The sequence below is a fragment of the Danio aesculapii genome, chromosome 17 (assembly GCF_903798145.1).
Source record: "Danio aesculapii chromosome 17, fDanAes4.1, whole genome shotgun sequence".
Classification (NCBI taxonomy): domain Eukaryota; kingdom Metazoa; phylum Chordata; class Actinopteri; order Cypriniformes; family Danionidae; genus Danio; species Danio aesculapii.
In genome coordinates this window covers 25181301-25197642 of record NC_079451.1, presented here as the reverse complement: position 1 = coordinate 25197642, position 16342 = coordinate 25181301, and the positions used below count along the sequence as shown (strand labels likewise).

The 16342-nt window shown below is 34.8% G+C and overlaps 1 protein-coding gene across 1 annotated transcript; it reads left to right on the top strand.

Annotated features, from left to right (window-relative positions):
- The first annotated feature begins 240 nt into the window (after positions 1-240).
- vgll2b (vestigial-like family member 2b) lies at positions 241-13832 on the top strand. Its single transcript, XM_056477462.1, has 4 exons — positions 241-528; positions 1517-1832; positions 10013-10432; positions 12226-13832. The coding sequence occupies exons 1-4, from the start codon at positions 442-444 to the stop codon at positions 12267-12269; spliced, it is 867 nt and encodes a 288-aa protein (XP_056333437.1). The 5' UTR covers positions 241-441; the 3' UTR covers positions 12270-13832.
- The last annotated feature ends 2510 nt before the right edge of the window (positions 13833-16342 follow it).

Here is a 16342-nt window from a genome sequence, read left to right as displayed (position 1 = left end):
ACTATTAAGTTAATCATGTTCTAACTTGATTCTAACTGGTTAATTTGATTCAGTTTAAAAGGCAACCAGGATGTTTTACAGTCTATCAGGCAGTGTCTCTGCTCATCAATCACCGCAGATGTCTGTGGTCTGTCACTGATCTGTTCTGCATTGTTTGGATCACGCAGATCAGTTTTAGAGGCTGGTCGGGGGTCTCGGTGAGGGGTGGGAGGATCGACATGTCATGCTCTGTCTTGAACTCAGTGAATTCAGTGGTATAAGTGCAGCTGTCAGGTGAGCGTCACCGAGGACCGGCGACCAGTCTCCGCGCGCTTCGCTTCACGACATCGAGATGTCGCGCCGTCCAACCTGACTTTACCCAACCGTTTCTCTGCTTCTGCACGTGAAACAGAGCGCGACAGTTCCGCTGCCTGCGAGCCGAGAGGAGCGAGCGGGTTTATCATGAGTTGTCTGGATGTTATGTACCCGGCTTATGGTCATTACGCACCGTACGCGCACAAAGCTTCAGCCTTCATCAGCACTTTACCGGTAAGCAGCAGTTAATTACGGGCCATGCATGTTTGACTTTCGACTATATTTAATGCGCACATTGTGTAGTCGTAAAATGCACTTTTTGTATCGTTTATGACGCATGTATTTGATCTGCGATATAGGTTGAATTGGCTAGTTGTCACACTTTAGTAAATACTTGTCAGGTTTTGTAAAGGCAGCAATTATAAAGTTTGCTTATTGAAAAAAAGCGAATCGTTATTGCACATAAATGCTATTCAAAAAGACCCAGTTCACTGAACACACGCTGACCATCTGAACGGGAGATGTCACGTTATATAGGCCAAGTTTTCTCAGTGTAATATGACACTATATAATTTACTTTGCGGGTTTTATTTACATAACAATAAAATATATGAAAAACGAAATTGCAAAAAATGTAGTTAAATCAGTGAAAGTAAATAAAACTTAATGTTTTATATGACATTATTATTGTCGTTGTTGTTATTATTAATAGCAAAAGCATTTATCTTATTTTTGATGTAATAATATGTTTAATATGTTTCAGTATAGTAATATGTTTGATTTCATATTTTAATGTTCCTTATTATTTTTTAGTAATTGTATTTTAATGTTTTGTTTATTGTTAATAGTATTTTGTTTTTTATATTTATTGGAAAATGATTAAACAAATGTATGAGATAATTAATGAATAATTAGCTAAATGGCAAAAATATCAAATGTATTCATTTACAAAGATGTCAAATAAATCTTGTCAAAAATAATGTGTTTTATAAATGTAAATATATAATAATAACATTCGAAATGATATTTAATATTTTATTTAGTCTAAACTGTACAGTTACACTGATCTTATCTGTTTTATACATGTGTAATTGCCATACACTCTTGCATGTTTGTAATCAAATGATCAGGCACACACACACACATTAACACCCTGACCCTCTCAATCTCACACACACAAGAAAATGTTAAGCAATACTTATAAACTGCCTCTTCTTTTAAGGCTCCCCTTGGTCTGAGAAGCCCCTCGTCTCGCTGTAGGGACCCGATGGACAGTGCGGGGGCCCTGTGCTGCTCGGACAATGCCGGCAGCTCAAGCTCAGCTGGTCCATCCACATCACCATACCCTACTTCCGGACAGATAGAGGAGGCTACGAAGGACAAAGAGGTCGGAGAGGCAGAATACCTGAGCTCACGGTGCGTCCTCTTCACCTACTACCAAGGGGACATCAGCAGCGTGGTGGACGAGCACTTCTCCAGAGCCCTTAGCACATACATGGAGGCAGAGGGCAAAAAGAGGGCCAGTGATCCCAGCACAGGTGAGAGCATGCCAAAAGTATTCCACAATTTAATCTGAGCACACAAGAAACAGACAAAAGGAATTTATAATGAGTTTATATACATATTATCTATGCTGTCTCATGGCTCATCTGCATTCAAATGAGAGACACTTTGCTTTTGATTTTGGATTAATGTTTTAAAACCTCTTTTGGCATCACAAATAAATAAAAAAAATAGTTGGCGTTGATCAGAGCTCATTTTCACTAACTGAACATGTTCAATGCATTTACTGGGTGGTGGAATGTTTGACAGTTGATCTACTGTAATCTGGTGATTGTCTAAATTAGTGTGTTGGTATGTTGTGAATTGACCTTAAAAGGATAGTTTACCCAAAAATAAAATTCACACCCAGGTGTTTCTGAACTTCTATAAATGTGTTACTTCTGTTGAACACAAATCAAGATATTCTGAAGAATGTTGGGGAAAAAAAGCAGCACTGAACATAATAGGAAAAACAATGTACTCTGGAAGTAAATCGCTGTTGTTTTTCATCATTTTACATTCCTTTGTGTTTAACAGAAGAAAGAAACTCAAACATGTTTAAAACAATTGGAGGGAAAGTATTTTCTGACAGAATTGTAATTTTTGAGTGAACTATGCATTTAATTTAACAGAATGAGGCTTCTTGTCAGAACAATATTAGTGGGAAATGATATTTGACATTTTTTTAAAGAGTTGTTCTTATTTTCATGTCATTCTGAACTTGTGAGACTTTTTTTGCCATTGATGGTTCTAAGAACCTTTAACATCCACCTTTCTAATGCTCAAAAGCTTATTTATCATTCAGATTAGTAAACAATCTTCATTACATAAAGGTTCTTTTAGGAACTAAATGGATTTTCTACACTGCATTCTGTTGCATCTCCAAGAAAATCCTTGATCCTTATGATATATTGAGGTCTTGTCACGTGAAAAGATGCATTTGTGCAAAAAACAAACACTTATTTACTTTGTTATTACCTTTAATTCACAACCTTAGCAAACAATATTCATATGAGCTGATGCTTCTTGTTCACAACTTTTTCATATAGGCTACGGCATCCCGAAAGTAACATTTTGTTAAAACTATGTAAATTAACATTTTAATAATAATTAGATGTTGCTGGAATTTGACAGAATTGTAATTTTTGAGTGAACTATCCCTTTAATTTAACTGAGTGAGGCTTCATGTCAGAACAATATTAGTGGGAAATGATATTTGACATTTTTTAAAAAGAGTTGTTCTTATTTTCATGTCATTCTGTCTTCTGGATTTTACTTTTGGCATTGATGGTTCTAAGAACATTTAACATCCACCTTTCCAATGCTCAAAAGCTTATTTATAGCAGAAATCATTCAGATTGATAAAACAATCTTCATCAGTGAAATTAAAACTACACTGAAATGAACTAAACTGAACTTCATCTTTGAAAACTGGACTGACACAGTTTCAATTTACTAGAACTTCGATGTTAAGCTGCTTTGACACAGTTTACAGTACATTGTAAAAGCACTATTGAAATAAACATGAACTGAATTGAACAATCTTCATTACAAAAAGGTTCTTTGAGGAACCAAATGGCTTTTGTACACTGCGTTCTGTTGCATCTCCAAGAAAATCCCTATTTTAAGAGCATGTGCAATGCTAAAGGAGATATTTCAAAGAATATTTCAGCTGTTCATGGTTCAGAACATCCATTTTGGTGTCAGCATCAATTAAAATATACAAAAGTGATTTAATAGCAAATAGGCATGTCTACTAATGTGTCATTCATCATATCATAAATATTCATTCATTCATTTTTCTTTGGCTTAGTCCCTTATTTATCAGGGATCGTCGCAGTGGAACGAACCGGCAACTATTTCAGCATATGTTTTACGCAGCAGATGCCCTTCCAGCCGCAACCCACTATTTACTTCAATTCAATTCAATTCAATTCAATTCAATTCAATTCAATTCAATTCAATTCAATTCATCTTTATTTCTATAGCGCTTTTACAATGTAGATTTTATCAAAGTAGCTTAACATAGAATTTATATTAAATTGAAGCTGTGTCAGTTCAGTTTTCAGAGTTGAAGTTCAGTTTAGTTCAGTGTGGTTTAAATTTCACTGCTAAAAGTCCAAACACTATTGGGAACAGCATATATATTATATCTTATAATTATGTAAAAATGAATTCATTAAGTTATTTTAAAAGGTTTTATCTATAAATATGTAAAAATGTGTTGCTGGCAAAAGTGTGAAACTCGAGCTTATTTGACCCACTCAGGTCTACAAGTTATAAGCTACAAAAATAAAACTCAAAAACAAAATGGCAGAACTTTTTGCCTATACTAACTACAGTAGCACATGAAAAATGTCACAAAACAGTCACTAATGTCTTTCTGTCCCTTTTATCCAATCAAATGTGATGGCTAGCACAGCCTGCTGAATAACAGATCGCACAAGCATCTTCTGTGCAAGTTGGCGCTTAATGTGTTTGTGTGTTTACCTTAATGAACCTTTGCTATATTTCCTCCCCTCCCCATGACATCTTCATCCTGCCTCTCAGACGCTGCCTGCCTCCCAACAGATACTATGTTTAAACATGGCGGTAAGCGCAGTGGCTCGAGCTGGTATCGCGTTCAAACGGCTCACAATACCACGCGTCAGATTTATGAGGAGCTCGTCCACCCCTCCTCTGATCACCACTACATCACCGGTGTCTTTTTTCAGACCAATTCTAAATATAAAAGTAACAGCTAAAAAGACGCTTCTCCCCTCCCGGCACATTCTACAAGGGGTTACGGGGGGCGAGAGGGTTAGTAAAAACAACAGGTGGGGGCACACGATCAGAGACAGGGGTCTGCAGGTCTGTGGAGGTGCTGGTGACAGTAGAAGAAGACCACATGCAGATCTCCAGGTTTAAACGCATGCCTTATATAGACTGCTGGGACACATAGAGACTCTTAAAGGGGTTCTTCACCCAAAAATGACCATTCGGTGTTGTTAGAACATCCAAGAAACATAAGAGAGATTATTTTGCTGAAACTGTAGTCTGTGTCGGTGAATAAAAAGCATGTGAACAGCTACTGGCATTTCGGCAGTCAAAAAAACATTAACTGTCAAACAAATGTTGACTCAACTTAAAATTGTACGGCAACTTTCTGCAGAGCTTTTTTTTTAGTTGACTCAACTTAAATCGAGTCAAGTGCAGTACTTGGGTTAAAAATTAGTCAACTCAAAAAAGTGCAAGTTGCCTTACAATTTTAAGTTGAGTCAACTTTTTTTACTGTGTATACCGGAAAAACTAAATTCTTACTCATGGCTCCTGATGATATATTTAGGTCTTGTGACCTAATTTCTTATTATCATGTCATTCTGAACTTGTGAATTTTTTTTTGGCATCGATGGTTCTAAGAACCTTTAGTATCCACCTTACCAATGCTCAAAAGCTTATTTATTGCAGAAATAAATTCAGGGGTGCGTTTCCCAAACAGAGACGTAACTCGCGGCTGAACTATCATATGCATCGTTTGGGAAAAGAACAATGTAGTGACGAGTGTTTCCCAAAACCCGTAGTTTCTCTGTGGCAGATCCATCCTTTGAACCACGTTAGTTATAATGTAAATTTACCATAATGATGCTCTAAACGGGGTGGTAACAACTTTTTTTGAGAAGAACCCCATCATTTCTTTGTGCAAATCATTTTACACGCACACGCATTTAAAAAAAAATCCAATATTAGTTTTAGTAAAAACATGCACTCGCTTTCCATATTAACTGAAATATATGTAAATGACACATACAGGGCCAATATTTCCTTTATAAATATTATTGAGAACATTACACTTTCTATTCTAAAACATAAAGTCACTAACAAAAGCTAACACGTATTCTAATCTCATAAATAAATCATATAAATAAATTAATAAGGAGGCTATTTATTAAGAAATGAAATTTAATATTTATTATTGATTAGGGTTAGGGTTATGAAATGAAAAAAATCCTATACAGGAAAAACTAAATTCTTACTTATGGCTCCTGGTGATATATTGAGGTCTTGTGATGCAAAAAGATCCATTTGTGCAAAAAACAAACAAAAAAAATATTTTCTTACTACATTTAATTTACAACCTTATCAAACATTATTCATATGAGCTGATGCTGCTTGTTTACAACTTTTCCATACAGGCTGTAGTATCCAAAAAGTAACATTTTGATGATCTAAACTATTGTAATAACTATGGAAGTTAACATTTAAAAAATAATGAGATGTTGCTGAAATGTGGATTGCTCTGTTAAAAGTAATTGTCAAATCGCCATATGGATTGGTGAAGTTTGTATTGGTGAAGTTTGTTCCTCGCCACTGTCGCCACTGACTTGCTTGGTTTGAGACTTGCGGAGCTGCGCATTGATGGATTTGCTCTTCAGTGTTTGAACTTTCAGCAGTGAAAATTAAACCACACTGAACTAAGCTAAACTTAACTTCAGCTATGAATACTGGACAATCTACATTGCAAAAGCGCTATAGAAATAAACATGAATTGAATTGAATTGAATTAGTGTATATGAATATTAAACCATAAGAGACTCAAGAAACATGAAGTCTGCCAGTACTGCGTATATGTGAATGAATGGAGGGGTTTCATTTATTACACATACTAAAGCTTGCACAATGCTCTTGTCAGTCTTCACACATAGACTTAATCTCCAGAGCTGATCTGACAGTCACTTCACAAGCATTTACCATTTTATGTGGAGCTATTAAATGTACACTAAGAAAATATTGTGCTTTCATAAACCCTGTATTATATTAAATCTTGTATTAAGGATTGTATTAGGTCAGCTTGTATTAAGTCAGCTTAAATTAAATTTGTTTTAGAATAATTAATTTATTAAGATGCAACAAAAATGCTACAATTGGATTTATTTCTCAAGACCTACAAGTCTATCACAGTCAATTAGCAATATGTTACATTAACTAACAATCGGTAATCAAAAGCATATATTGAATTGTTTTTTATCGAAAAATTGATTGATTGAATTGGCGAGGTACCAAAAAGATTTACAGTAGATCAGTTACTTCACAGACTGATTGTTTTGCTTCATTAGACTTCAATGTATCATCAGGTATGACAGGTATCAAACATGCTTTGGCTGTATGGATTTTTTTACATTCAAATTGCTGGTATTATTATTAGGATTATTATTAGTAGTCGTAATATTATTATTATTAATAAAAGCTGCTGACTTTCACCATATGAATCACCAATCATCCTCGTTTCAGCAAAAAAAATTTGTTTTTTATGTTCCACTAAAGAAAAAATGTGAAAAACTTAACAGCAAACTTTCATTTTTTACACAGAACACATGGAAATAAAAATAAGATGCAAAATAACGCAATTAAAAATGCAAAATTTTAAACTTCTTTCAATTCCACACTTTAGTGTTACATTGTAGTACAGCATGTTGCACACAAGATTATGCAAAACATGCAAGCTCATCTCAAAAATGTCTGTCAAACTTAAACTCTCAAACATCTTGACCTCTTCATCTTTTGTATGTCTTTGGTGGGTTTTCTCTCTCTCTCTCTCCCCCTCCGTCTCTCATCTCTCTCATGTGGCTGTGTGTATTTCTGTGATGTGTGCTAAGCTCTTTAGAAGCAAATGGAACACTATATGATTCAGTCAGAAAGACATCTGAAGGCGTGGGGCTGGAAATCATGTGAAATCATGTGACAAGCCTGACCTGAGAGTACAAGGTGCAACGGCCTTATATGTGGACAAATGAGACATTGCCATCTCAGCTGAACCTCTAATAATATGATAGCTAATCCACACAGCGTGCAAATTATGGGGGGGATTGAGCCCTCTAATTAAAGCTCGAAAGGAAGTTTCAGTGGCGTTCAGACAATAATTCAGTAACCACAAACATGAGGGTACAAGTTAGTTCAAACCCGCTAAAGAGAGATGCTGGTGAACAGAGGTCATATTCACCTGATGAGGTCACCATAGCAACAGCAGCACTGACAGAATATAACTTTTCAATAAACACTAATATTTGCACCTTTAAACTGATTGCAGGACATTTTCACACCTTACTCTTTTATAAAAACTCCAAACAAACTCTGATTGTCCAACAACCCCTATTTGTTGCTTTGATTACTTCTATTGCCAACATTTGTTGTCAAGTCAAGTCGAGTATTGTCATTCCATTACATGTGTGGACAAACAGAGGAACGAAATGTCATGTCTCGCAGGACAATGGTGCTACATAAATGAATCATAAATACAAACACAACACTGGACACAAGAGCTATTTAAAAAACCTATGCATAGCTAACATATACTATTAGATACTTAACTTTATACATAAGACAGGCTATACAAGTACTTTTAAATGAGATTGAACAATGTTGTGCAGGATATTGTGCAAGAGATGTATTAAAGGTGAATATTGTGCAAAAGAGGTATTTAAGGTTTAATATTGTGCATGAGCAGTGCAACATGATTGTGCATTTATATTTAACATTGTTTTCATTATTGAGTTCTTGTAAAATAAAGTTTAGATAAACTTTATTTTACCCCCCCCCCCCCTCTGGTTTATTTTTTTCCCTAATTTCTGTATAGTGGAGATTTACGGAAAGATTTTTCCAACACATTTCTAAACATAATAGTTTTAATAACTCATTTCTAATAACTGATTTATTTTATCTTTGCCATGATGACAGTACATACTATTTGACTAGATTTTGTTCAAGACACTTCTATACAGCTTAAAGTGACATTTAAAAGCTTAACTAGGTTAATTAGATTAACTAGGCAGGCTAAAGTAATTAGGCAAGTTATTGTATAATGATGGTTTGTTCTGTAGACTATCGAAAAAATATGTAGCTTAAAGGGGCTAATAATTTTGACCTTAAAATGTTTTTAAAAAAATTAAAAACTGCTTTTATTCTAGCTGAAATAAAACAAATAAGACTTTCTTCAGAAGAAAAAATATTGTCAGACATACTGTGAAAATTTCCTTGCTCTGTTAAAAAATTAAATATTAAAAAAATCAATAATAGTAGTTCTGACTACTATGCATGAGCATCTGTCAAATTAATGAATTAATGAATGATTAAATTATTTTTGATGATTATCTTATTTTTGAAGCATGAATTGATGAAAAATAGCCAGCTTTTAAAATAATAGTTTGAACAAGTGAGTCATTGAATAGTCAATACAAACAGTTCATTCAAAATGACTGACTCATTCACGAGCGAAGCCAGTGTCATTGTCGCTAACTTAACCAATTCATTAAAAAACAGCCAATATTGACAACTTTTTAATTGAAATGTTTATTGTTTAACACAAACATCACATTAAAGCCTCAATTACACTACGAGCGACTCGAAGAGGCAAAGCAACAAGTGACCGTTCATATCAACGAAGAGTGATTGACTTTAAGAAAAATCTTGATTGGTTATAAAAATCTTTATAATCCTTAAAATAAATTAGAATCGTTTAAAAAACTTGAACGATATTAACAATATGATGTAGTTCCGTAAACGTCCTACTTCTCAGTTTATCCGCCTGACTTTATGATAGGTTTCTTTTGACAGCCCCCTGTCGTTTTGAAGGATATCACTACGGCGAACATGTCAAGTATAAAAGCCTCATCCATTTAGTGCGGTGTGCGTGCAGTCAGCGGAGGTCTGGGACAGGGCACAAGGCGAAAGTATAAATCAGCCTGTAGACCTACACACCCCTCCTTTTGCAGCATGCCGTCACCCACAGTGACAGGCAGCTACAAAGTCACTGCTAGTGTGAATGAGCATTACAGTTTTGCTGATATCCGCACAACAACATGCTTGTTCATGCAATGCCATTTACAATAAAAAAATATTATATTTTTTTGAGTTTGTTAAAAAAATTGAGGCTCCCATTCATTTCTGACCCTGAACATTCTGCCGTGCCGATCCCTGATAAAGCAGGGAATAAGTTAAAGAAAAACATAAGACTAAAAAAACATGAATAATTAGCACACTGAATGTCAAACCTGCCCTTATGCAAAAAGCTAATTAAAAAAAAATAAAAAAGTTTACAGTAATTTATGTGTGCACTTGTAATTTATGTGTGCACTTGTAACATTATTCTATTTTCTCTCGGGTTCCCTTTATTATTATTCTGTCTCTCTCTTGTCCCCATCAGATCCTTCATCCTCAAGCAGTCGGCGGAGTTTCCCTCCATCATTCTGGGACAGTAACTACCCCTCTCCCCCGAGCCGACCTCACTGCGACCCTACAGGTGCTCCCACCTACGCTATGGACCCCTACAGCCAAGCCCTGCACCCGGGTTTGCCACACACACACCCGCACCCACACCCATCAGAGTCCTGGACCTACTCTCAGAGCCAGGCCTATCCAGCCCCACGGCCCATTCACGAACTCTACTCTCCTCCTGGGCTGGATGCCCACTATGGGCCCCTGCTGATGCCCGCTGTGAGGCCGCCTCATCTGCCCGCGCTGCCTGGGCATTACGATGTGGGCAAGCTGGAGCCCACTGCAACATGGCCAGGACTGCTTCCTCCTGGCGACGTGGCACAGAGTCTGGCTCTCAACATGGAGCCAGGTAAGCTGATGAGGTGTAATGTAGGCAAACTAAATGCAAATACTGGGAAATGCACTGACAGTTCGACTTACGAATTTTTAGCAGGAACACATGTGTTTGATTTCAAGCTGAAATGATTTTGAAGGGCTAAAATAGACAATTAAAAAAAAAATAAACAATTATGTTTAATTAACTTTTCATGACACATTTCGACTCTTTATGTCTTTTTTGTGCAGACTTAAACTATAAAGTTTTAAAAGAGTATTCTATCAAATAAATCAAGGATTTAAGCATTAAATGAAACATTAATGAAATTAATTCAATTAAAATGTATTGACTGTCATCTACTAATTTTACGCATTTCAATATGTATACAAAAATAGTTTAAAGTTAATCTGGCACTGTAAACCTTGTCATAAAACTACAAACTGTTTATTTGAAAGAGTCTATAATGTTTATTTATAAAAAAATACAAATAAAAAAGTTAAAAACAAAATTATTCACCATTGACACCCTAAGATCAATCAATTAATCACTCAATTAATACAATTAAAAATAATTAAACATAAAAAAAGGCAATTCAGTGTGACCCTGAAGAGTGTACTTCTTAAAATAATAATTCTAATAGTTATTTAAGTTGATTTATAGAATAATTTGTTAAGAATGTTAATTTCTATAACAAGAGATATACCAAAAATATCTATTTAAACATTTATAGTTTTATTTAAATCAGGGGAGACCAAACTGTGGGCTGAAGGAAAATATACAAACCATATTACATTAAACTTGCCTAATTTGTTTCCTAATATTGAAAATGTAGCTTTAAATCTCATTAACTAATGCAGTATCATTTTAAACATTTAATAATCAACTTATTATAGTAAAAACATAAACAATTACATTTATAACACAATGGAGTTCAATGCTGAATACACTAGTCGAGCTGCTTCTGCCTTTGCTCGCCGAGGTCTTGTGCATTGTCCTCTATATCTGTCAAGTGACAATATTTACTTTTTAAAAGTCTGATTCATTTACTAAATTAATTTAATTGTTCAGTTGGCTTTTTAGCTCAGCAATAAAACAAAGAAACAAAACATTATGTTAAATTCAAAAGGACGATTTCTGTCAAACCACCTCCCCATTATTCTCCCTCTCTTTCAGATGTTATGGCGGGCCAAATCAAAGGTGGGCCCTACTTTGGGCATCTTTGAGTTAAACAAATACTAATTCAGAATCAGCATTTATTAACTATCAATAAATTATTACACATATATAAAAACTGGTTTTGTAGCAAGATCTATTAAACTTTTCCTATTAGTGTCTCATTAGTAAGACAGAGGCACACTATTATGCAAAAAAACAACATAAAAAAATAACTCACAAAATATGGCTTTTACCTTTTCACTGTTAGCACGATAGATATTCATAAACAATTTAAGCTGAACATCATGTAATCTTAATCACCAATTCGCTTGTTAAATCTAAATACGTTTTGTAAAATAAAGCCTCTGAAGCCTTAATTTGTTCCACAGTGCTTTAATTTCCAAACTAACTGAGAGCGAACCGACAAATTACCCATCAAGTTTCCAGAACGTTCTGTTTAGAAAACTGCATGAATTATGTTAAAGGCAAACGAGCCTCACACACACACATACACCCAAACCCCTCCAGGATAATGGCAGGAAATGGATTGTTTGGCCTCAGTTGTTGCTGCTTATTATATAGAGAGTTTGCAGCCACCATGGAGATTCAGTGTGTGTGTATACGGTGCTCTTGTTTTCAGCCATTGTGCTCATGTCTGCTCTGCACCGCAGGTCTCCAGCACCACAAGAAAGGGAAGGAGCTCTACTGGTTTTAATGAGAAGCCCTTCATCGACCATCCAATTAAAGCCTGCAGTTTGGCCCATTGTAGCCGAACTGTTGTTTCTTTAGCCCCACGCGGCTCTGCACACGCTCTGAACGCGCTCCAGGACTATTTGTGTGCACCATGGAGATATGAACATGGGCGACGAGAGGACGCCTGGGGGAGGCAGGGGGCGCAAGCTGACATGCTCTTTCTGTTTTTGGATCTGTTTTTCTCTTTTTGATCTTTTTTATTATTAATTTATTGTGGTGTAAAAATCCAGCTTGCCCTCTATGATTCTCTGTAAGAAATACTGCATGGTGCCGTATATATACAGTATGGAATGATGCATTTTCTAAAACAAATATGGCTGTTTATATTGATTGAACAAAGGTGACAGCGATGTGTTTGTATTGTATTTTTCTTCTCATGTACAGTATTTTTATTTATATATATATATATATATACAGTAGTATTTATGTGTTTTAATTAAAATACAGTTATGGCCAGTGATGTTTTTGTTGTTTTTCATATAGGAAATGTTGTGTAACAGCTATAATATTTAATTAATAAAATATACCATATAAGAAAAGAGTGAAATAATGTGTAATTTATCATGTTATGTACAACAACAATTTAGTTAAAAATGAAAAAGTGATCATTTTCTATTTATGAAAAGTTTCACATGGATCCACAGAAATGACTGAAAACTATCTATTTTTTTATGCCAGGCATGTATTTAAAATAATACTTAGAAAAAAAACAGTAAAGAAACATTGCTGTTTTGATGATACTTGTTTTATAAAGTTTCAAACAAACCACCAGAACTATAAATGTTCCATTTGGGGCTATATAGGCACGATATTGGATAAAAATGGCATTGCAATATTTATTGCATTATGAATATAGTTTCACAAGATGACTTTGTTTTGGATAGAATCCATAATTTGATTGGGATGATTTTGAACAATGTTTTGTGCATCTGTATAAAATATACAAAATAAAATAAAGCAGAACCAAGATAAATAATGAAATAAACAGCTCTTTTGGCGCTGGAGTCTAAAAGTATTGAGGCACAGATATTGAATTATTAAATAAAAAATAACACTGTTTAGTCTTCATTGTATTAATAATTAAAATGATAAAATAATTCTTGTTAAAGGAGAAAACTTTATGATTTCTTGCACCCAAATGGATCAATTTAGCTTTAAATCATACAGGCACAGGCCTTAAAAACACACCAGAATAAAAATCTATCATACTATTAGATTATAGTTAAACTTTGCAATGACTACAAATCACATGTTCTGAACTGTGGTTCCTGGTTCATTAATAATCCCAATTTGACATTGCAGATCCTGCGATGTGACTATTGCAGATTCACACTGGCAGTATTAATGCTGAAACGATTTATTGTGCTGCCCTAGTTCCATAAACAATATTTTGATGGCAAGGTCATTTTTGGTGTAATATTTTTCATCTGTGGGTCTATTTTATCGGATTTAAGATGATTGTTTTTTAACAAAAAACTTAAGCAGTGTTTGTATTTCCATATTAAACTTGAATTTAAATAAATTGCTTTGTCCTTCTTATGACTTTTTAACCACATCGAAAACAACTTCTATAGTTATGAAATACTGAAAATGTTTGGTATGTCAGAGTTAAAAACATAGTTCACTCAAAAATGAAAATTTCCTCACCATTTACTCACTCAAGTGTATCTAAACTTTTATGATTTTTTTTCTTCTGTTGAACACAAAGCAAGATATTTGAAAAATGTTGAAAAATGCAGCCCCTGACATAAATCCCCCAGCTCCCCTCCCAACATTTTTGGGGTGAACTACAGTATCCGTTTAAGCAGGGCATAAATAATAACATTGTGGCCTCCAAATTGTAAATGCAATGAACATTTGTTCATTAACATTAGAATTTCATTAATGCATTCAGGTCTGTTTGTTGTGGATTAAATGATATTGTAAATAATGTTCAGTTTCTTGCACTTGATAGTTTCTATAAATCTAATAGCCTTGTCGGTTTTTGTCAGCAAGTTATCAATTGAGCCAAGTTATTTGAAGGACCACCGTTTCAGCTATAAGCATTGCTCTACTGAAGAAAAAAACACCTTAAATGGCCTGGGTGAGTAAATGGTTAGAAGCCTAAATGTTTATTTTGGGGTAAATTGTCCCTTTAATTGACTCGTGTATGTTGGGTAACGGCGGGCTCCGGTAGCCCAGATTTGATACCGTTCAACGGTGTTTATGTTCTTCTGGAAGGAAAGATGTTCCAGGCTTATCACTGATGTTGTTGGGCACAAACTCACTCTTGTCGTGAAATTATAAACGGGTGCACGAATGTTCATGGTTCCTAGACTCTCCTGCCAAACCTATAAAACACGGCAGCCAGTTGGTACAAAATCTCTGTCTGTCAACAGGCGCTATTTATATTCATGTTTTATACTAAATCAGACAGTTGATTACGAATATATATATGTAATAAAACACATTCCACAACAACTTCAAGTAAATAGACTTCCGTGAAATAAGTTATTCTTTCTCACACCATACCTTACTGCACTTTTCCAAATTGAGGAAGACCTTGTCGAAGTGTAATTTCATGATCAGTTTAAGCGTGAAACATTCATTAGTTAGAACATCATAAATGCGCACTTCAGAGTTTTGTCAGGTGTGTTTGCCAATTATATTAACAGCAGCAGAAGCAAAAACGCCATCTGCTGGTCATGAACTGTAATTGCTTGGTGGATAATAGTGCAAAAATGAAAAATAGTGATTTACAGATTCATTACGAAAAACAATGGATATTTGAAAAGGAAGCAAAACAAAATCAAAGCAATCCGCTGTTACATTTAATCTAAAAGAACGTTCTAGTATCGACTTATATGCTATGTTAGGTCTTGACCTAATTATAATGTTTTCCATTAAGTTCGTTCATTCATTCATTCATTCATTCATTCATTCATTCATTCATTCATTCATTCATTTTCTTTTAGCTTAGTCCCTTTATTAATCATTGGTTGCCACAGCGGAACGATCCGCCAACTTATCCAGCACATGCTCTTCCAGCCACAACCCAACACTGGAAAACACCCACACATTCTTGCACACACTCACATGTGTACACATAGGCCCTACTACCAATTTAGCTTTTTCAATTCACCTATAGTGCATGGCTTTGGACTGTGGGGGAAACCGAAGCACATACAAACTCCACACAGAAATGCCAACTGACCCAGTCGGGGCTCGAACCAGCGACCTTCTTGCTGTGAGGCGATTGTGCTAATCACTGCGTCACCGTGCTGCTTTTTCCATTAAGTATTAATTCTAATTAGTTTGATGCTAGTGCGTATTCTTTAAATATTAGTGTTTATTCCATTTAAAAAATACTTATTTGTTAAAAACGAGTTCATATTTATTAAATACTACGCATTCATTACTGGTAATGCAGGGTTTAGTCAAATGTTTTACTACTAAAATAAAAAAGGCTAGCAGTGGTGTAAAGTAACAAATTACAAATACTCAAATTACAGTAAATGAGTAGTTTTTTTTCAGGAATTGTAATTTACTAAGTAGTTTTAACAACGTGTACTTTTCTTCCTCTTGAGTAAATTTTTAGTGCTCTATCTGTACTTTTACTTCACTATCTCTTGCAATTCCTGCCTAATCAAATTCCACAAAGAAAGTAAATCGCATCATACTGAACAACATCAAGACATGTGCGCTTTATAAATGCAGCAAACTGTTTGGAAGCATTAAAAATGTCCAAGATGATGTCTAAAATCTTGCACTAAATGCACTACAGAATGTTACGTTTACACACACGCATGCACAAATTGCATGTAAACGCATCAGCTTTTCACAGTGTAATACTCAATACTCTTAAATACTTTTAAAAGGGCTACTTTTTATTATTAAATAATTTTAATCTACTTGCACTACAGTTTTGGGCAAGAAATGGTACTTTTAACTGTTATTAACTGCACTATTATGTTTTTGTCTTCTTTTTCATTCTTTTATAACACATTTGATCTGTTTTTATGCTTATTTAATTTATTTGATTTTTTTTACCATTTT